Source organism: Hyla sarda, chromosome 4, assembly GCF_029499605.1.
Source record: "Hyla sarda isolate aHylSar1 chromosome 4, aHylSar1.hap1, whole genome shotgun sequence".
Classification (NCBI taxonomy): domain Eukaryota; kingdom Metazoa; phylum Chordata; class Amphibia; order Anura; family Hylidae; genus Hyla; species Hyla sarda.
In genome coordinates this window covers 409,036,629-409,058,190 of record NC_079192.1, presented here as the reverse complement: position 1 = coordinate 409,058,190, position 21,562 = coordinate 409,036,629, and the positions used below count along the sequence as shown (strand labels likewise).

Sequence of the window (21,562 nt, the reverse complement as noted above, 5' to 3'; positions counted from 1 at the left end):
CATATAGAAGAGGAGGCAGAGGCACTCACCAATCCAATAAAATACTGTACTTTATTCCAACGGCAGCATAAAAACAGCAGGTGCTTACACATGGGACACCAAGGAGATGATAGCTATTTCACGCAGCTAGCGCTTCATGAGACCACTCTTCCCCCACCTGTGTGCAAGGCTAAACACTCCCCCTTGCTTACGCAGGTGGGGGGAGGCGTTTACATTGTGTGATTAGGACAGTGGATAACACACAAAAACAACACAATAAAAACAATCGTAACATGTGCAAATTTTCAAGAGTAAGGATACTTATACAAAAAACGCTTAAATCTAACACTTCCTTCTGCTCTTGTACGGATGATCCATTTTGCTTCTTGCTGGAGCAGAAGCTTGCGTTTTTCAATCCCCTCTTTTTTACTGACTCGTTCGATGCCAAAAAAACTCAGAGACTTAAAGGAGTACTCCAGAATAGAAAAATTGTCCTCCATACTGCCGGCAATAAAAAAATAAAGAGATACATACCTTCCTTCGCTCCTCCGGTGTCTCCGGTAACCCACTCCGGTCTCCGCCGGGATCCTCTTCCTGGTTGCTGGTGGTCGGCGAGTCATACTGCACTCAGCCAACCACTGGCCGCAGCAAAGTCCCGACTCGGCCGGCGATAGGCTGAGCGGCAGTGTGACGTTTTCGGCCCTGGCACCTGGTAATGTACTGTGGCTTCTTTGTTCTTACAGTATTTTATTGGATTGGTAAGTGCCTCCGCCTCCTCTTCTATATGCTTTACATAATTATATCTGTAAGATGCTAGCAGGAGCACAACCATATACTATCTTCTATAATCCAGTATTTTTAGGGTAAAAAATGCGACAGAAAAGATGGAAATTAAATGTGCTTTAATTTAACTTTAAAATTTACAAAGAATCTGCCGGTCGTACATACAGTGTTGGATGCATATTTGTAGCAGCTTTCACATTTTGCACTGTAAAGAGGGAAATATCCAGTGAGTGCACAGCGGCTGCATCGAGCCTGCATGTACGACCTGTGGATTTTATGTAGATTTGTCTGTACCATAATATTACATCACATGTGGGTCTACCGTGAGGCCTCCTTTACATGCTTTCCATACATTGCTGATGTCCGCTATTAGAGGTAGGTCCCCAACTACTGATAGAAACTAGAACCCACCGTACATGAAGAGACTTGTGGCATGTCCTGGTGCATTACGGTAAGTACCAAGGCACCAGGATGTACATTTACGTTAATACCCTAAGGGGGTTAATCTGCTTGAATGTCTACTCTGCCCCTAATTAAAGGATAACACGTCTGATCGTGGGGGGGTCCTCCCGCGATCTTGGGGCCGATACTGTGGCTTCCGTGTTCGTGATGTTACACCATGCCCCCTCCATCAATGTCTACGGGAGGGGGGCGTGGCGGATGTGTACTAGCCGTCACGCCCGCTCTTACAGACATGAATGGGGGGGGGGGCATGGAGTGACGTCATGAGCACGGAATTTCCAGGCTTCCGTGTTCAGAACGCCACAATGCCAGCCCGGAGATCATGGAGGTCCCCAATCGGTTAAAAACAGGGGGAAAAAAACTATTTAAAAAATCATGTACTGTTATGTCTTGTCTGTTCACTTAGTGGCTTGTCATTGATCATTCCCTCTATTCGGGCAGATTGGATTTAATTTAGGGTGCGTTCACACCACGATTCCAAGATCCAGCTGCCGGATCCGGCTGGGAAATTTCAAAACCAGGCGCTCCCATATCCTAGCCGGACCAGCGCCGAATTTCATTCACTTCAATGAGCTGACTGGAGTAAGGTAGTGACTCCAGTCAGCTGATTTATGCCCCGTATCATGGTTTTGTGACCAGACTAAAACCCGTGGCATGGTATCTATTTCATATCTAACTATCTATCTCATATCTATCTATCTATCTCATATCTATCTATCTCATATCTATCTATCTATCTATCCATCTCATATCCATCTATCTCATATCTATCTATCTATCTATCTATCTATCTATCTCATATCTATCTATCTCATATCTATCTCATATCTATCTATCTATATATCTCTCTATCTCTCTCATATCTATCTATCTCATATCTATCTATCTATATATATCTCTCTATCTGTCTCATATCTATCTATCTATCTCATATCTATGTATCTCATATCTATCTCAATCTCATATATATCTATCTCATATCTATCTATCTATCTATCTCATATCTATCTATCTATCTCCTATCTATCTATCTCCTATCTATCTATCTCATATCTATCTATCTCATATCTATCTATCTATATACACATTTGGTAACACTGTAATTGTACTGACCCACAGAATAAAGTAAGGAATTATCAAAACCTGTGTAGAAAATAAGTAGTGCAGTTGCCCATAGCAACCAATCAGATCGTTTCTTTCATTGTTTAGAGTCCTTTTTAAAAATGAAAGAAGCGATCTCATTGGTTGCTATGGGAAACTGGTCAACTTTTCCTCTACACAGGTTTTGATAAATCTTCTAAAGAATGTTATTTTTACCGTACGGTAAATGGTGTAAATTTTAAGTAATGACAAAATCTTTTTTTTTTTTGTATTTCCACAACATAAAAAAGACAACAAAAATTAAACAATATGATATATGAACCCCAAAATGGTGGCATTAAAAATTAAACTTTTCATGCAAAAGAACAATCCCTCACAAGGCTTTATTACTGGAAAATTAAATTAAATTTTTGGAAGACCAAGATGGAAAAATGATAAAAGAATGCTTGGGCATGAGGCATGAGGGGGTATGGGGTAATAGGGAACAAAAAAAGAGCAAGTTTCTGTCAAAAACTGTGCCACATCTATACTTGTGTGGTATTATAAATTGGGTCCAAATGAAATGAGCTGCAATACCACAAACCACCTGAGGACAGGGGTGGCACTGTTTTTCTAATCCTGATAACCTCTATAGGTGGCAGCCATGAATCTGTATGACAGATGTAAGACACTTTTACACATATATAAATCAGACATTACACACATTACCTCCTCAATAAGAATTTGTTTTTCTCTTCATGAAAACCTCTTTTCCTTCTTCTCCATCTCTTGCGGATCTGGTGAGGCGCGTCCTCCATCTTCATCACCACAAGGATTCTCCTCAGCCCCCACTGGGGCCTCTGTTGTTGTGGCTGTAGATGGGGATGAGGTGACATCTTTGTTGCTGGAGACACTAGGTTCATCCTCCTGAGGGAAATGTCTCTATGAATCCTTTATAAAGAGTTAATATGGCCTCTGGTGTCTTCCCGGAGTCTCCTCACCCAGTGAGGCACAAGCCGCATTTTCCTCTATCCCAGAGTGTAAGTTGTGAGGTAAAGTCTTACTTGTCTGTCCTCTTCCTGTTCACATGGTTGAAGGACCTGTGAGGTCATGTGACGCTCAGGAAGGTCCTTAACCCATGTGTTGTATGGAGGTGAAGGGGAGATTGTTTAGCACAGGTGACAGATTCCTCCCTGTGTCTGTAGGACATGGTCCCCTTAACTACGCCCCTGATATGTGGAGGATGGTGGTGGCAGCAACGGGCCCCTTATATTTTTAAACTTGCCCGGGCCCCTGATGGCAGCACTGCCTGTGAGGTAAAGATGTGAGGTAAAAATGTGAGGCAAAGTTGTGAGGTAATGATGTGAAGTAAAGTTGTGAGGTAATGATGTGAGATAATGATATGAGGTAATGATGTGAAGTAAAGTTGTGAGGTAATGATGTGAAGTAAAGTTGTGAGGTAATAATGCGAGATAATGATAAGAGGTAATGATGTGAAGTAAAGTTGTGAGGTAAAAGGAACGCTATCAGAAACTTTGGGGCACCATACTGAAGGAGTACCTGGGCCCCCATCCCCACACACACTCTTACCAGTCCCTGTCTTGTACATATAATGTAGCTATATTCGTTTACCAAAAGATTTGGTTTGTTTTACCACCACTTTAGCAGAATAGGAAGTACAACTCTAGAACTGACAGGAGGACATACATGATGTAACAGCAGAATAGTGAATTCAGCTCTGGAGGATAAGACATGATGGAACAGCAGAATAGTGAGTGCAGCTCTGGAGGTGACTGGAGGATAATACATGATGTAACTGCAGAATAGTGAGTGCAGCTCTGGAAGTCACTGGAGGATAATAAGTGATGTAACTGTAGAATAGTGAGTGCAGATCTGGAAGTGACTGGAGGATAAGACATGATTTAACCCCTTAAGGACGCAGGGTTTTTCTGTTTTTACATTTTAAATTTTTCCTCATCACCTTCTAAAAATCATAACGCTTTCAATTTTGCACATAAAATTCCATATTATGGCTTATTTTTTGCGCCACCAATTCTACTTTGCAGTGACATTAGTCATTTTACCAAAAATTCCACGGCAAAATGGAAAACAAATTCATTGTGCGACAAAGTTGAAGAAAAAAACACAATTTTGTAATTCTTGGGGCTTCCGTTTCTACGCAGTACATTTTTCGGTAAAAATGACACCTGACTATTCTGTAGGTCCATACGATTAAAATGATCCCCTACTTATATAGGTTTGATTTTGTTGTACTTCTGAAAAAAATCATAACTACATGCAGGAAAACTTATACGTTAAAAATTCTCATCTTCTGACCACTATAACTTTTTTTTCTGCGTGCGGGCCGGTATGATGGCAAATCTGAAGTTTTTATCGGTACCATTTTTGTATTGATTGGACTTTTTGATCGCTTTTTATTCATTTTTTCATGATATAAAAAGTGACCAAAAATATGCTATTTTGGATTTTGGAATTTTTTTGCGCATACGCCATTGACCGAGCGGTTTAATTAACGATATATTTTTATAATTCGGACATTTCCCCAATACCACATATGTTTATTTTTATTTACACAGTTTTTTTTTGTTTTTTTCAATGGTAAAAGGGGGGTGATTCAAACTTTTATTAGGGAGGAGGTTAAATGACCTTTATTAACTTTTTTTTCCACTTTTTTTATGCAGTGTTATAGCTCCCATAGGGGCTCTCAGGCTTGGAGCAATGAATCGCCAATCGGACGCGACAGAGCAATGTAAGGGGACCTCCGCTCGCGTGCTAGCTGATCTGAACATCGCTATTTTATCGCGATGGTCCCGATCAGACCGACTGAGCTGCCGGGAAGCTTTCTAAAGAGTTAATAGCGCGCGGCACAATGATCGGTGCCGCACGCTATTAGCCCAGGGTCCCAGCTATCTTTAGCCGCCGGGACCGACCCGGTATGACGCGGGGTCATGGCGTGACCCCGTTTTATATACCGAGACCAGGCGTAGGGCGTACAGGTACGCCCTACGTCCTTAACAACAGGATAGTGAGTGCAGCTCTAGATGTAACAAGAGGGTAAAACATACTTACACACACAATCATCCTTTATGTACACAGATTTCATGCCTGTCCTCTTCCTGTGCACACCTGTCAAGTGACTCACAGGAAGGTCCTTAAAGGAGAAGTCCCATGTAGAAAAAGTATTGTGTTTTAAATGCAGAAGCAAAAGTTCTATCACTTTGTAAATCACTGACTTCACCCATCTTGTAAGTAAAACCTGTTTTTCTAGCTTCTTTGTTCAGAGAGGAAGTTCAGCAGCTCCCTGTTCTGATGACTTGCGACCCCCCATTGAGCTGCATTATGCTGGGGGCCGTGATGTCACAATTTCCCATAGTTCTGCAGCTTAGCCAGCTCTGTGCACGGCAAGGGAACCTCCCATGTGCAGCTTCAGCCAATCATAGAAGCCCCAGTGAGCTGAGCAAGCGTCTTCATCTCCTCGGCAGGGAAGCATCTGACAGCCAGCTCAGTGTTTATAAGAGCAAGAACGATGTCCCAATGTCCCGAGAAGAAGCAGAGGGGGAGGGGGAGATCCCTGCTTTCCCCTGCACTGATCACAATCTGACAGCAGGTCAGTCTGAAAGAACGATGTCCTGAGAATAGAAGCAGGGGGAGGGGAAACACTGAGCCTGCTGTTAGGAAAGTGATCAGTGTCTAGGTCAGTGTATCCCAACCAGGGTGCCTTCAGCTGTTGCCAAACTAAAACTCCCAGGCATGCTGGGAATTGTAGTTTCACAACAGCTGGAGGCACCCTGGTTAGGAAGCACTGGTCTAGGCTGGGCTACTTCTGTGATGAACTGAAAAGGCATTATGGGAGACAGGAAGTCAGGGACCTCCATTTACCAGGAAGTACTGATCTTTCAGAGAGGATGGCAGGAGAAGGGAGAGGGTGAGATACATGAGGAGCAGATTGTCAGAATGGTGAGCTGATGCACTTTCACATGATATAAAAAAAAATGTGACTTGGTCCATGATACTTCTTCTTTAAACCCTGTGTTGTAAAGCATTGAAAGGAAGATTGTTTAGCACAGGTGACAGATTCCTCCCTGTGTCTGGGGGACATGGTCCCCTTAACCACTCCCCTGATATGTGGGAAAAGGGTGGTGGCAGCATTAGGCCTTAAAAAGGCTGGGAAACACTAGTCTAGGGGAACATATGCCCTGTGACTGGTGCCCCTGGTCTTTTAGTAACACTCCTGATATGCCGCCTCTTGAATTAACTAAATGTGACTGACTTGAAATTTCAGATTTTGCGGTCCTACTTTTAATTTTGCCAGGGGCCACACAAGGTCTAAAACCAGCTCTGACCACTGTATAGTGCAGCATAGACTTTTAATAGAGAAGAATGTAGAGGTTCTTGTGTATGCCTTGTGCTAACCTGTATTAGCTGATGTGGCAGGCATACTGATTGCAATTCCATCACTGAAATGATTTCCTAATGCTGCCTACATTTCCCATGAATCCTCTGGTTTTGTAGGAAGAGCGGGTGGATTCTAATCACTGCCATTCACCTCATGAGACCAACCTGATCACCTGGCTAGACTCCAGCAACAAGAAGTCTAAACAGCTCAAATGCATAAGGGGTTGGGTCAGTTCACAATACATGCAGTTATGATGCAATTTCTTAGAAAGCTGGCTGGTGATGTCATCCTGTAGTTCCCAGGAAGTCAGCTGATCCAGGACTTTACTTCCTCTAATGTAACTTTTTCAGAGACTAATTGATGATCACATGACCAAGTCAGCGTAATGAAACACAACATGAAGTTGTGCTGGACGAAACAGAAGGCGCTGTACGACGTGATATCGACAAAAAATAAAATACCAGGAGTAAACAACGCTCTGCCATATCCGTCATAGTACAACCTATGTGCACAGTGTGTATATAGTGCACAGCCTGTATATAGTGGAGTTAAAGGTATATCACTGCACCCCTGTAACCTACATAAATATTAGATAGCGACGACCACATAAGAATATACAGAACCTACAGAAAATAGTTATTACAGATCACAAGTCATTTATAAATAGATTTTTAGTAATAAAGAACGGATATTAGCGACAGATAGGAAGGTGTTCACACCACTCCCAGTGGGCAAAAAGTTATGAATCGTGAGCAGACAATGATTATACCGATGGAGCTGCAGATAAACAGCGACCGACGTGTCATAATAATATCATGGACTAGGTACAACTACAAAGCTCTACTCCAATACTCAGTATAAAGAGCTTGTGCAGGATGTAAAAGAGGAGAACAAAGTGCAAGAGCATTACCAGATGGATCACAAGTGGAGCCAAGGAGAATGACAGCCCCTGCGCACATTTCAGCGTAAGCCTTTTACCAGATCCATTACATGACTGACACCTGCAGCACCCAAAGGACCCAAGTTACTTAAATGGGCAATGTCAGATACAAAAACTTTTAATATGTTGTAAATCATGTATAACTAATATAACTAATAGGTATTGCAATTGCTTTCATTAGAAATTTTTCAGTATTTCATACTGAAAAAGCCAGTCAAACAACTGCCCCCCTGCCTGCTTGGACACATACTAGTCCTGCTGTGTCCATGCGTCATCACCTATGTCATGGACACACTTCATGATTGACAGCTGTGAGTGCAGGGTTCAGAGCTGGAGGAAAAATCCTCCCACAGTCAGCTTGTGTCCCGATACTGTCAGTGAGGACAAGCTGGGAGTTGTAGTTTTGCAAATGCTAGGGGAGATGTGAGCAGACAGCATACTGAGGGAGGGGGGCGGAGACCTGCGCAGTGAGGCCATGCCCCCTTCCTTTGAGAGGAATTCAGACTAGTGAGCTCAATTAAAAGTGTAATAAATAAATAAAGGTGCTAGACACATAAAAATTACATGTGCATGGTCAGGATTAGGTACTGAGTGATATATTACAAAAAAAATTTTGTTGGATCTGACGGGTACGCTTTAAGAGGATCTTTGGGTTCCGATGCGGTGTCTTTCCTATTGGTGGAGAGAATCACCTTCCATGCTGCATTATTCTTCCTGGCAAATAGGGTGGAGTCTCTGATAGAAATGTGATTCCAGGGCTGTCAATGGAATCCCACCAGCACTCACCTAAAAGTTTTTAACCCCTTAATGACCTACGATGTACCTGTGCCTTGGTGCACCGTACTGAAAATTTATGTCATGTGGTTCTGAAGCAAGATCAGGAGCTGACCTCACTTCATAGACAGTGAGTGATGGCTGCTATCAGCAACTGGTACTCAGGTCAATGACAGACATCATCGTGATTGGACACTGATGTCAGCCATTTAGAGGGGGTACTCCGTTGGAAATTATTATTATTATTATTATTATTATTATTATATATTTTTTTTTAAATCAACTGATTCCAGCAAGTTAAACAGATTTGTAAATTCTATTTAAAAATCTTAATCCTTTCAGTACTTATCAGCTGCTGTATGATCCACAGGAAGCTCTTTTCTTTTTGAATTTATTTCCTGTCTGACCACAGTGCTCTCAGCTGACACCTCTGTCTGTGTCAGGAACTGTCCAGAGCAGGAGAGGTTCGCTATGGAGATTTGCTCCTACTCTGGACAGTTCCTGACAGCACAGCATAAACCCCCTTCCCCTTAAAAATGACAGATCACAGCACACCCTCATACAGCCCCTTAGGCAAGAAAATAATAAAAATAAAAAAAAACACATAGGAGTCAGAATATGACAGTATTAAGCATATTTATTTTGTAAAAAAAAATTACGTTTAACTTTCCTAAAAAAAAAAAGTGTAATAAAACAAAAGCTATGTAAATATGGGTATAGTTGTAATTGTATTGACCCACATAGTAAAGAGAACGTCAGTTGTACCATAAAGTGCACTGCATGAAAACGAAACCCCCCAAAAGTTGCAAAAGTGCAGCTTTTTATAAAATTCAAGTGATTTTTTTTCCCAGTTTTTCCTCTACATTTCATGGTAAAATTAAAGGTGTCACAACAAAGATACGACTCTTAGAAGACGAGGAGAAAAAATGGAAATGTAAAAAAGAAAATTATATAGATACCAAGGAATTCAAAAACGGAGCACTCACCCAGTACATGTCCCTTAGGGTCGGCTGGTCCTCAAACGGGGTGTTCGGTAGGGAGGCGGCAGATGGAACAGGGGGAGCTCAGACGCCGGCCACAGAGTGTCCAGCGTCTGAGCTCCCCCCGTTCCATCTGCTGCCTACCTGCCGAACACCCCGTTTGAGGACCAGCCGACCCTAAGGGACATGTACTGGGTGAGTGCTCCGTTTTCGAATCCCTTGGTATCTAGATACTTATAATATTGTCTGTTTCCGTGAAGCACCTCTCGGGATCCGAATTGGGATATGCATACTTCCTCTCCACCTATTGTCCACATACCATTATTGTTGCATTTACAACAGTGGCATATTCAGTGCCAATCCCCTTTTTGCATTTTTTCCATTTTTCTGGTTGTCATACAAAAAAATAAAATTATCAGCGTCCTGAAGCCCAAACAGGCTGAGTTATTAAGGGGTTAATTCTTATTCAGGTAATGGCAGGAGGACTCCCAAGTTTTATTATAGAAATGTAGATTTATTGCTTTTGTGTATACATATATGGAATTACCTCTATAGACTTTTCCATACACATGCAGAGTATTAGAATAGATAGCGTGTGCTCAGTCAGCTGTGAGTGTTAGGAACGTCTGTAGGGACATTGGATTAATATTGTAACACATCATATTTACCCCTCACCTTGTGATACTGATGTGTATCTGATCTATGGATCTAGCTTGGATACCTGTGAAACAATCTCTCGCACACTCCCGCTAATAGCATCATTTTATATTTGCCATTGAGCTGATCCTATATCTATAACACAATTATATGGAGCACTTGGGCAGACATTATTATGGTGCTATGTACAGAATAGAGGAAACATTATGGCGGCACTATATTTACAGCGCTGGTTACTGTAGAAGCTTTAGAGGGGGCACTATGAGTATGGGGGATATGAATTTCTACCCTTTGGTCTTAGACAATATTACCCCGTGAAATCCCCTTTAATATTATTAACGCAGAAATAATCCTCTAAACACCTGATTGCCCCAATATGTAGAAATGTGTCAATCAATGAGACCATGTGATCTAGTCATAGGGACGGCTGCCATGTAGCAATCATCCCCTGTAGCCCTGCCTCCTCATTCATCCCATTGGCTAAATTATCCACCAATCAGGATCTTGGTTTCTTTAAGCAGTTTTCTTATTATGATGGTTTCTTCCAGTTCCTGTCTCCCCCTAATATTGTTATAGAACCTCCCTCTACCCATAATGCAGCATGAAGGGGCTCGGTGAAGGTGGTGGTGAAGGTGTGTAAGTGTCTGATGGGGTCACACAGCTCATAAAAGGACAGCTGCCCGGCCTCATAATCCAGACAGATCCTGAATCTATCAATGGAGATATTGTGAGGTAACCAGATCTGTTTACTGTCATGTATCACATAATACTGATAATTATTCCAATTCCTCAACAAACCCCAGGACTTGTTATTATTTCCAACGACTGACTGATCTCCCCTCCTGTCTATACTGGGATAACACATCCCCACCCTCCTCCATCCTGATCTACTGATCTCCACATCCCAGTAATGTCGTCCTGAGGTAAATCTCCTTCTGCTCATCACCTGTGGATAATCCTGGAATTTCTCTGCTGTTTCTGGACGATTCTGCTTCTCTTCTGTCTCGGTTGCAGTTTTCAGGTCGTCTGATATAAGGAGATAATTACCAGCTGTGTTTACATCCAGTAATATGTCTGTAGGATCCTCCTCATAGATCCCGCTCCTTATACCTGATATTATGTCACATAATGTGTGGAATGTGTCTGAGATCACAGTCACATCCAGATCATCTACATCATGTGCCTTATCATGTCCCCCTGTGTCGTCATCCCTTTCCCCCTCCTCAGGATCACACAAGTTACCTGTGTCTGGATCCTGTAAGACAGTCAGTGGATCCGCCATGTTACACAGCTCCTCAATGTGTCTCATCTTCCTGGACAGCTCGTCCTTCTTTATTTCCAGCTGATGGATCAGAGCAGACAGTGACAGTGACTCTTCCTTTTCCTGCCTGGAGATCGCACTCAGGACCCTCTTCTCCAGGTCGTCCAGCCGTCTCCTCATGTCTATAAACAGGGCAGTGACTCTCTCCGCATCTTCAGATGATTTTTCTTGAGCTTTTCTCCTGCGCTCCTCCAGACTCCGGACTCTTTCCTCAGTCTCCTCTCTCTTTTTGATCAGTTTCTGAAGAACATTTCTTAGTTTCTTCTTCTTCTTCTCAGAGGCCTCATCCATCATCTCCACCTGGTGTCCCCGATGTTCTTCAGCCAATCCACAGGACACACAGATACAAGCAGCGTCCTCAGTGCAGTAATATTCCAGGATTTTCTTATGGACAGAACATTTCCTGTTCTCCAGAGAAGTTCTGGGCTCAGATAAGACATGTTCTGGTGTCTTGCTGTGAAATCCTAGATGTTTATCACACAGAGAAGCCTCACACAGCAGACAGGATTTCACAGCAGGTACAGGAGAGTCCACACAGTAAGTGCAGAAGATTCCGGGTTCTGTCGGTGTTGGACGAGTAACCAGAAAGTTCTCCATTATGTTCCTCAGAGCGATGTTCCTCATCAGTGTCGGCCGCTCCTGAAACTCTTCTCTGCATTCAGGACAGGAATAAAGTCCAGACTGGTCCTGTGTATCCAGCACACGATCAATACAGACCCGGCAGAAGTTGTGTCCACATCTCAGCATTACAGGATCTTTATAAGTGATCAGACAGATGGAACAGTCCAGCTCGTCTCTCAGAGCAGCAGACGCCATGGCTGACCCAGGAAGAGGGAGACAAAACAACAAATCTCTGACGCTCAGAAACCAAAGGGCAAATTTTATACTTTACTCAGGGCAGGGCTGAACAGCACAAGTTTAGTCACTATTAACCTGTTCATGGACACTTCTCATAGTCATATATTCTATCTGTTGTATATTTAGGGCCTACATTCTGATCACATCTAAAAGAGTCAGGTTATTACTTTCAGTTAAAGATTCTTAAAGTAATAGTCAGGAATGTCTCTCTGTCCACAGCTCTTTAATGTTCTTTACTGACATCTGCACTTCAACCAACTATTACATTCTTACCTACACAAATGGTAGCAGCTGCTAAAACCCTCATCCCTCTTCTGTGGAGTCAGAACCCCCCTCACCCAAAGCTCAATGGTTGGATAAACTAAGTAAAATATCTTGACTAGATGAACTAACTGATAGCACTCTCTCAAACGTGACGCGTTCGAACGGATTGTCCCTCCTCGCAATCTTCTATGCAATGCCTACCATGTACCCTTTGTAACTTGTACAACCCTCCCTCGCACTCTACATTTGATCTTCCTATTGTAGTGTACATATACAAACGAATGCAGTTATCTGTTTTGCACTTGATTTATGTTTAATAAAAACAGATTTGTTAAAAAAGTAACAGTCAGGATTTATTAGTGGTACATAGGAAAACACTGAAATAAAAGATCATTGTCACCTTTAAAAAAATCCATTATATGAATCTGGGAACTAAACCCACACCTTAATATTAGTCTGCATGTATTAAAATGAGCATATATCATCATACTTGCCGACCAGGTGTGACATAAGTAAAAACGTGGAGCACCAGAACCTCCCTGATAATACATGACCCCATAGTCTTTAACATTCCTAGGACAGCTCTAAGGTGAGGACCTTTTCAAAATGCATAGCTGGAGCTTGTATTGTGGGGTCTGGAGTAAAATGATTATCCATGCTTTATAAATACTGTAACGTTAACAGCTATTGGTGTTTGAGATCACCTCCTTACTGTGTAATTAGCTCACCCATCCATGGTGCTCGGCAATACAATCCTCCGCGATGCAAGAGTACGAGACAAATTCTGGCACTTGGATGAAAGTAGATACTTCATATCTTTATAACTGAAGAAATGGCTTTCTACTACAATGTAAAGTAGTGAGTGCACAGCCTGTATAACAATGTTGTGTCCCCTCAAAATAAATCAACACACAGCCATTAATGTCTAAACCTTGGCAACAAAAGTGAGTAAACCCCTAAGTGGAAATGTCCAAATTCAACCTAATTAACTATTTACCCTACCCGATGTAATGTGACTCATTAGTGTTACAAGGTCTCAAGTGTGACTGGGGAGCAGGTGTCTTAAATTTGGTGTTATCACTCTGACACTCTCTATTACTGGTCATTGGATGTTCAACATGGGAACTTATGACAAGGAACTCTATGAGGGTCTGAAAAAAAGAATTGCTGCTATACAATGCTCTGAAACTGAGCTGCAGCATGGTAGGTTAGACCATACAGTGGTTTCACAGGACAGGTTCCACTCAGAACAAGCCTCGCCATGGTCAACAAAAGAAGTTTTCTGCACAAGCTCAGCGTCATATCTAGAGGTTGTCTTTGGAAAATAGATATATGTATTCTTCCAGCATTGCTGCAGAGGTTGAAGAGGTGGGGGTCAGCCTGTCAGTGCTCAGACCATACGCCGCACACTGCATAAATTTGGTAGTCTCAGAAGAAATCCTCTTCTAAAGATGAAGCACAAGAAAGCCCACAAAAAGTTTACAGAAGACAAGCAGACTAAGGACATGGATTACTGGAACCAATGAGACCAAGATACACTTATTTGGTTCAGATGGTGTCAAGTGTATATGGAGGCAACCAGGTGAGGAGTATGTGGTAGAGGGTGTGATGCAAAGTGCAGATTAAATTACCCTAGGGGCAGATGGCATTAACCCCTTGTATTTGTGACACCAGGGCGTGGTTTATCCTCAATACCACCCGAAGGTATAGCGCCGGATCCTGGGTTAGGCATGGGGGCAATAAAGACTCCCACGCCAAGTTACGGACAACAGTAGCTTTACTGAGGGTAGACAGGTGGAAAAGTCTATACAGTTAAGCCAGGCCCACGGAGGTGACCAGTGACTTCAGAGACCTTAAGGGCTTGCTGGCACTTGTAGTAGAGGTGGACAATTTAGTGCAGGCCACGTTGACTAGACAGATTACTTTGACTTGACTGACTTGTGACTGACAAGACTGTGACTGTGGCTTACTTGCAGGTTTGTAGTTTTTGTCTGTAGACTGGACTTGAGGACTCCTATGACTCTGAACACACGCTTAGGCACGACTTGACTGGACCTCAACAAAGACTAAGAGAGAAAAGAGACTCCTCCCAGGGCTTTTATTGGGGAGACTCTGGTTGGGTCCCATTAGTCACCCTTAAGTCACCTGGACACTGAAACCTTCTGGTTAACAACCACGTGACAACTCACATGTTAAACAGTCTTAAACTCACAGTATAATACATGGTAACCATATGTACATGGGGAACAGGTGCAAGGGGGGCCCAGGGGACACTGAAGGGAGGCTGCCTGACAGGGCAGCAAGGGTACAGGGTAACAACTCCCATACTGGGCCACCACAAGTAGAAAGACAAATGTGCCTTGTCTACAGTCAGGCATGGTGATGGGAGTGTTATGGTCTGTGGCTCCATGAGTACTGTTGGCACTAGGGAGCTACAGTTCATTGAGTGAACCATGAATCCCAACATGTACTGTGACATACTGCAGCAGAGCATGATCCCCTCTCTTTGGAGACTGGGCCGCAGGGCAGTGTTCCAGCAAGATAAGGACTCCAAACACCTCCAAGACCACCACTGCCTTGCTAAAGATGTTGAGAGTAAAGGTGATGGACTGGCCAAGCATCTGACTAGATCCTAAACCCTGTTAAGCATCTGTTGGGCATCCTCAAATGGAAGGTGGGGTAGCGCAAAGTCTGTACCGTACATATTGACAATTTGGGCCCAATTCAGACATTTCCACTTACGAATGTACTCACTTTTGTTGCCAAGGTTTAGACATGTGAGGGATGGACTCCCGTATGAGAGGGGATAAGTTATTTTTCACTGCACTACTTCTATAAAGGTATCGAAACTGCTGCAAATCAGACTGCAGAGAACAAACCCTTTATATCCCCATAACCATGTGCCCTTCCCTTTTCTATCAAATAATAACAAAACACGAAATCCATTTTAACTGGACTGGGTGGTGGTCACAGCTCATCTATTATATATCTATTATATAAATAACCACATAACAACTGTATTGCAGTTAACCTGAATATCCTATAAATTTAAATCAACCTGCTACTTCTGCTGAAGCGGTATGCCTGTCGTCGGGTCATCACTCTCCAGGCCACTGAGGAGCCCGTGTACCCCTACACGGTGCTCCGACCGCCACCGAAAAGGAAGAACACTTGATCCAGACCATCCTGCAAGCCTGACAGAAATATATCCAGCCCAATTGAGGTGGACCCCATCCGGTATCATAAACCGCTTGTTGTCACCCTCCAGCTCCTGATGACGGACCAACACCCTGCCCTTAGATCTCACAAACTGGGCCATCCTCAAATTTACCAAGCGGCGAGACCGCTCAATAGCTTCGGCATTACGGGCACCTTGCCAGGTGACCTGGGGCACTATCTCGGACCACACCAAGACGAGCTCCAAGAAAAAACTTGAAAGCCGTTCCACATCAGCCTTCATCACCGTAATTAGATCCCGAACTCTGGAATAACAAATGTCATTCCCACCAGCGTGAATGACCAGTATCACACCAGAACGGACCATCCTGGCAATGTCAACTGCCTCCGTCAGAACCCTTGGCCAGCTCATACTCAGAATGCCACGCCAATACGCGGCGACATTACCACAACCCAGGGATCTACCACCGGGCCGACAATCTGCTCTCTGCGCCGCCTCGTGGAAATAGGAATGCCCCAGGAAGAAAACCGTGGCCATTGGAGGATCTGAAAAAGAAATAAAGTCAGAGCAACAGTTCTGGACGTACATAACCCGCATAACAGTCTGAGCGCCAGCGCCCAATGCGCTGAATAGCAGCCACCAAAAGGCCCGCCCTCGAAGCCCCAGTAGCAGCACCAATACTTAAGAGTGCATACCAAACTCAGACACCGGGGCACCTACCAAGCCCAAGCATCGCTTGAACACAACCTGAAATTGATATCTCGTCAAAGGCAAACTGTCAGCATGCGCAAAAAAATGTGCCCCAGAATCCCTAACCTTCAAAAAATCCTCAACAGCCCGAACAGGGCACGCGTCCCCATCCAACGCCTCCATGCGCACCCAGGCACCTTACCCCCCTGATCAGTCTAAGATTGCCGTATACGCAGCTGTAAAACCCTGTTAGAACACACAACGTCCTCCCATAACAAACCACCAGTACTGGTCTTAGACACTGGGACCAGCTCACCAACCCACAACGCACCAAAAAACGCAACACAAAAGGCAGCAGAATACAGAACAGATTCAAAAGGCGATGAACAGACAACAGATACACCAAGAAGGAGTAGGAAACAGGTCTCCTAGTCTCCTGCCGCACATGCGTGCGCTGCCAACCTTTCAAAGCCTGCAAAATCAAAAACCTCTTAGTCACATCATCCCATCCCAACAACTTAAAATGAAAACTCACCCCCGCCATACACCGCTGTGCAACCACAGCAGAAATATTAGCATTGCGCAGAGACAGCAAGTAATCAATCATAGCAGACAAAATGTCAGCCACACTCGCAGCCACATCACGCCCATTAGCCACCGACCATCATTCCTTCCACGTCTTACCATGTCTGGTCCAGGTGGGCCGCCACCGAAGATTCGATCAACAGCATCAGGCGTCGGTCACCAATTCCGCATGGGAGTCCCTCCAACACTGCTTCCGGACAAAGTCGCTGAAACTCCTGGAACTGAAAACGAGAAAGAGCATCAGCAATAACGTTGTTAACCTCCGGAACATGGCGAGATCTGAACCAAATATTCAACTCCAAACAACAAAGGACCAAATGCCAAATCAGAGACAACACAGGAAGAGAGGAAGAGGACAAAACATTAATCCAATGCACACCACTCAAAAACAAACCTGCTGATTCTTACTCCACAGCAACAACCATAGGAAACAGTTCAAAAAACGTAAGATTACGGCACAAGCCACGATCCCTCCACTCCGCAGGCTACGCCTCTGCACACCACTCACCCCTGGAAAAAGCCCCAAAACCACAGAAGCCAGCCGCATCCGTAAACAATTGAAGCTCAACATTCGACAACTCAGCAGCCTGCCAACAAGTGTGCCCATTGTACCTCAAAAACTCCCTCCACACTAAAACGTCTGAACGCATTTGCCTGGAAATGCGAATATGATGTCCAGGCAAAAACACGCCTTTTGTGGCCAAAGACAACCTCCTAGAAAAAACCCGGCCCATAGGCATCACCCTAGAGTCAAAAACCAGATGACCCAACAAAAGCTGCAGGTGTCGGAGTGTAACCTTGCGCACCCCACAAAAACTCTCCACCAACAAAAGTAAACTCTCCACAAACAAAAAATTGTCCAAGTAGTGGATAATAGAAACACTGCCCGTCTCAAATCGCACCACCCACTCCCAAAATGTACTGAACATTTCGAAGTAGTGACACGAAATCGAACAGCCCATGGGCAAACACACATCATAATAAAACTGACCATCCACACGACATCCCAACAGGTGATAACATTCCGGATGAACCAACAACAAATAAAAAGCCGACTCTATATTGGACTTAGCCATCAGGACCGATTCACCATCCCCCCTAAACAGGGCCACCGCCCAGTCAGAAGAGGCATACGGCACAGAGGTATCCTCCTTCGGAATACCATCGTTCACTGAGGAACCCTTCAGATACGAAAGGTGGTGAATAAGTCAAAACTTTCCCACCTCTTTTTTGGCACAGCGGTGACACCCGCAAGTTTGAAAAAGGAGGGGAAACAAAAGGACCTATGAAACATCCCAAGGCAACCTCCTTACCAAACCTATCCCACAATACTTCAGGATGTTCCCTAGTCGATTTTAAATTGTCCACAAATTTCCTAAAACAAACTGTATAAAAAAGAAAACCATTAGACAAAACTGCAGCATCCTCCCTATTGGGTTACTGGTCCAACCATGGGGCCATCACGGCCACGTTCATCGGGGTCCTTCCCTGCAGCCGTGGGCTGAGACCGGACAGACTGCTTTGGGGCCCGCGGACAGCGCACTGCTGTATGTCCTCTGCCACAGGAGGAACACTCGTGCTTGTATTTACACAAGCTGAGAAATCTCCAATGCCCTTCATTGAACAACTAACAGGCACCGGGTCTGCGCACGGCTGCTGACCCAGACACCCCGGATTGGCTGTGCGTCCCCTCCTCCCACTAGCAGAAGCCCTGGGAGGGCTAGGACTTAGCCAGGCAGGAGGACATGAAAACCGGGAGGTACGGCAACCTCCCTCAGACATAGCAGAGCCGGCCGGCTCCACAACCACAGGGACAGGAGATGCAGTGGCAGGGCCACCCAGCTCAGCCAACACCCAAGAAAGGACACCCGGATCAGCCAGCACCCGCTCCCGGAGCACATACCTCATCAGCCATTCTGCGGACACAACTTTACATAGATGCCAGTGATTTCCAAAAGGAAGCCCCAGGGGAGGAATGGCTTAATATATCCCCTGGGCGTACCCGCCTAACCACCTTCTACCACAGGGAAAAATGGGAGGGACACTGCCCAACCTCCTCCTTAACCCCTTAGGTCCCTGCAGTCAGGGTCACCTACTCCTAGGCTGCCAGGTAACCTACAGACTATGTGTGCATAGCAGAGCAACTTCAGTGATGTCATTACCATGTGATCAGTCACATGGGTGGGAGGAGCCTGACTGCTCTGTTGTGCAGTCCCAAAAGTTCCTGTGCTCATGATAAGATACAGTCATGGCCATAAATGTTGGCACCCCTGTAATTTTTCTAGAAAATGAAGTATTTCTCACAGAAAAGGATTGCAATAACGCTTTGCTATACACATGTTTATTCCCTTTGTGTGTATTGGAACTAAACCAAAAAAGGGGGGTAAAAAAGCAAATTGGACATAATGCCACCAAACTCCAAAAATGGACTGGACAAAATTATTGGCACCCTTTCAAAGTTGTGGAAAAAGAAGATTGTTTCAAGCATGTGATGCACCTTTAAACTCACTTGGGCCAAGTAACAGGTGTGGGCAATATAAAAATCATACCTAAAAGCAGATAAAAGGAGAGAGTTCACTTAGTCATTGCATTGTGTGTCTGTGTGTGCGACACTAAGCATGGACAACAGAAAGAGGAGAAGAGAACTGTCTGAGGACTTGAGAACTAAAATTGTGGGAAAATATCAACAATCTCAAGGTTACAAGTCCCTCTCCAGAGATCTAGATTTGCCTTTGTCCACAGTGCACAACATTATCAAGAAGTTTGCAACCCATGGCTCTTTAGCTAGTCTCCCTGGGCGTGGACAGAAGAGAAAAATTGATGAAAGGTGTCAACACAGGATAGTCCGGATGGTGGATAAGCAGCCCCAAACAAGTTCCAAAGACATACAAGCTGTCAGGGAGCATCAGTGTCAGCGCAAACTATCCGTCAACATTTAAATGAAATAAAACGCTATGGCAGGACACCCAGGAGGACCCCACTGCTGACACAGACAAAAAAGCAAGACTACATTTTGCCAAAATGAACTTGAGTAAGCCAAAATCCTACTTGGAAACCGTCTTGTGGACAGATGAGACCAAGATAGAGCTTTTTGGTAAAGCACATCTCTTACGCCGAGTGCTCCGGGCCCCTGCTCCTCCCCGGAGCGCTCGCGGCGTTCTCCCTTCTGCAGCGCCCCGGTCAGACCCGCTGACCGGGAGCGCTGCACTGACATTCGCAATGGGGATGCGATTCGCATAGCGGGACGCGCCCGCTCGCGAATCGCATCCCAAGCCACTTACCCGTCCCGGTCCCCAGCTGTCATGTTCTGGCACGCGGCTCCGCTCTCTAGGGCGCGCGCGCGCCAGCGCTCTAAGATTTAAAGGGCCAGTGCACCAGTGATTGGTGCCTGGCCCAATCAGTCCAATTAGCTTCCACCTGCTCCCTGTCCATATAACCTCACTTCCCCTGCACTTCCTTGGCTGGATCTTGTTGCCATTGTGCCAGTGAAAGCGTTCCTTGTGTATCCCTAGCCAGTGTTCCAGACCTCTTGCCGTTGCCCCTGACTACGATCCTTGCTGCCTGCCCTGACCTTCTGCTAGGTCCGACTCTGCTCTTGTCTAATCCCTTGTACCGCGCCTATCTCAGCAGTCAGAGAGGTTGAGTCGTTGCCGGTGGATACGACCTGGTTGCTACCGCCGCTGCAAGACCATCCCACTTTGCGGCGGGCTCTGGTGAATACCAGTAGCAACTTAGAACCGGTCCACCGACACGGTCCACGCCAATCCCTCTCTGGCACAGAGGATCCACCTCCAGCCTGCCGAATCCTAACAGTAGATCCGGCCATGGATCCCGCTGAGGTGCCGCTGCCAAGTCTCGCTTACCTATCCACGGTGGTCGCCCAGCAATCGCAGCAAATTGCCCAACAAGGACAGCAGCTGTCGCAGTTGACCGCCACGTTACAGCAACTTCTGCCACTGCTACAGCTGCAACCATCTCCTCCGCCAGCTCCTGCACCTCCTCCGCAGCGAGTGGCCACTCCTAGCCTCCGCTTGTCCCTGCCGGACAAATTTGATGAGGACTCTAGACTCTGCCGTGGCTTCTTGTCTCAATGTTCCCTACATATGGAGATGTTGTCGGACCAATTTCCTACAGAACGGTCTAAGGTGGCGTTCGTAGTGAGTCTTCTGTCTGGAAAGGCCTTGTCTTGGGCCACACCGCTCTGGGACCGCAATGATCCTGCCACAGCCACAGTCCAGTCCTTCTTCGCTGAAGTCCGTAGTGTCTTCGAGGAACCAGCCCGAGCTTCTTCTGCCGAGACTGCCCTGCTGAACCTGGTCCAGGGTAATTCTTCAGTAGGCGAGTACGCCATCCAATTTCGTACTCTCGCCTCCGAATTATCTTGGAATAACGAGGCTCTCTGCACGACCTTTAAAAAAGGCCTATCCAGTAACATCAAGGATGTACTGGCCGCACGAGAGATTCCTGCCAACCTGCAAGAACTTATCCATTTGGCCACCTGCATTGACATGCGTTTTTCTGAAAGACACCAGGAGCTCCGCCAGGAAAAAGACCTTGATCTCTGGGCACCTCTCTCACAGTATCCTTTGCAATC

The 21,562-nt window shown here is 45.0% G+C and overlaps 2 protein-coding genes across 4 annotated transcripts in view; one reads left to right on the top strand and one right to left on the bottom strand.

Moving 5' to 3' along the window:
* The first annotated feature begins 3,038 nt into the window (after positions 1–3,038).
* Positions 3,039–21,562, top strand: part of LOC130267623 (aldo-keto reductase family 1 member C1-like) — a 92,114-nt gene continuing 73,590 nt past the window's right edge. For 2 of the 3 annotated variants that reach the window (XM_056517660.1, XM_056517662.1), the window contains exon 1: positions 6,041–6,282. In XM_056517660.1, coding sequence (XP_056373635.1) covers positions 6,172–6,282 — 111 coding nt within the window. In that variant the 5' untranslated portion in view covers positions 6,041–6,171. Of the gene's footprint in view, positions 3,621–6,040; positions 6,283–21,562 lie in introns of those variants that run through there. The other variant, XM_056517661.1, reaches the window with a different exon arrangement.
* On the bottom strand, positions 10,308–12,788 carry LOC130267612 (E3 ubiquitin/ISG15 ligase TRIM25-like). The gene has a single exon (XM_056517646.1). It carries the CDS (start codon positions 12,207–12,209, stop codon positions 10,602–10,604), a length of 1,608 nt encoding a protein of 535 aa, XP_056373621.1. The 5' UTR covers positions 12,210–12,788; the 3' UTR covers positions 10,308–10,601.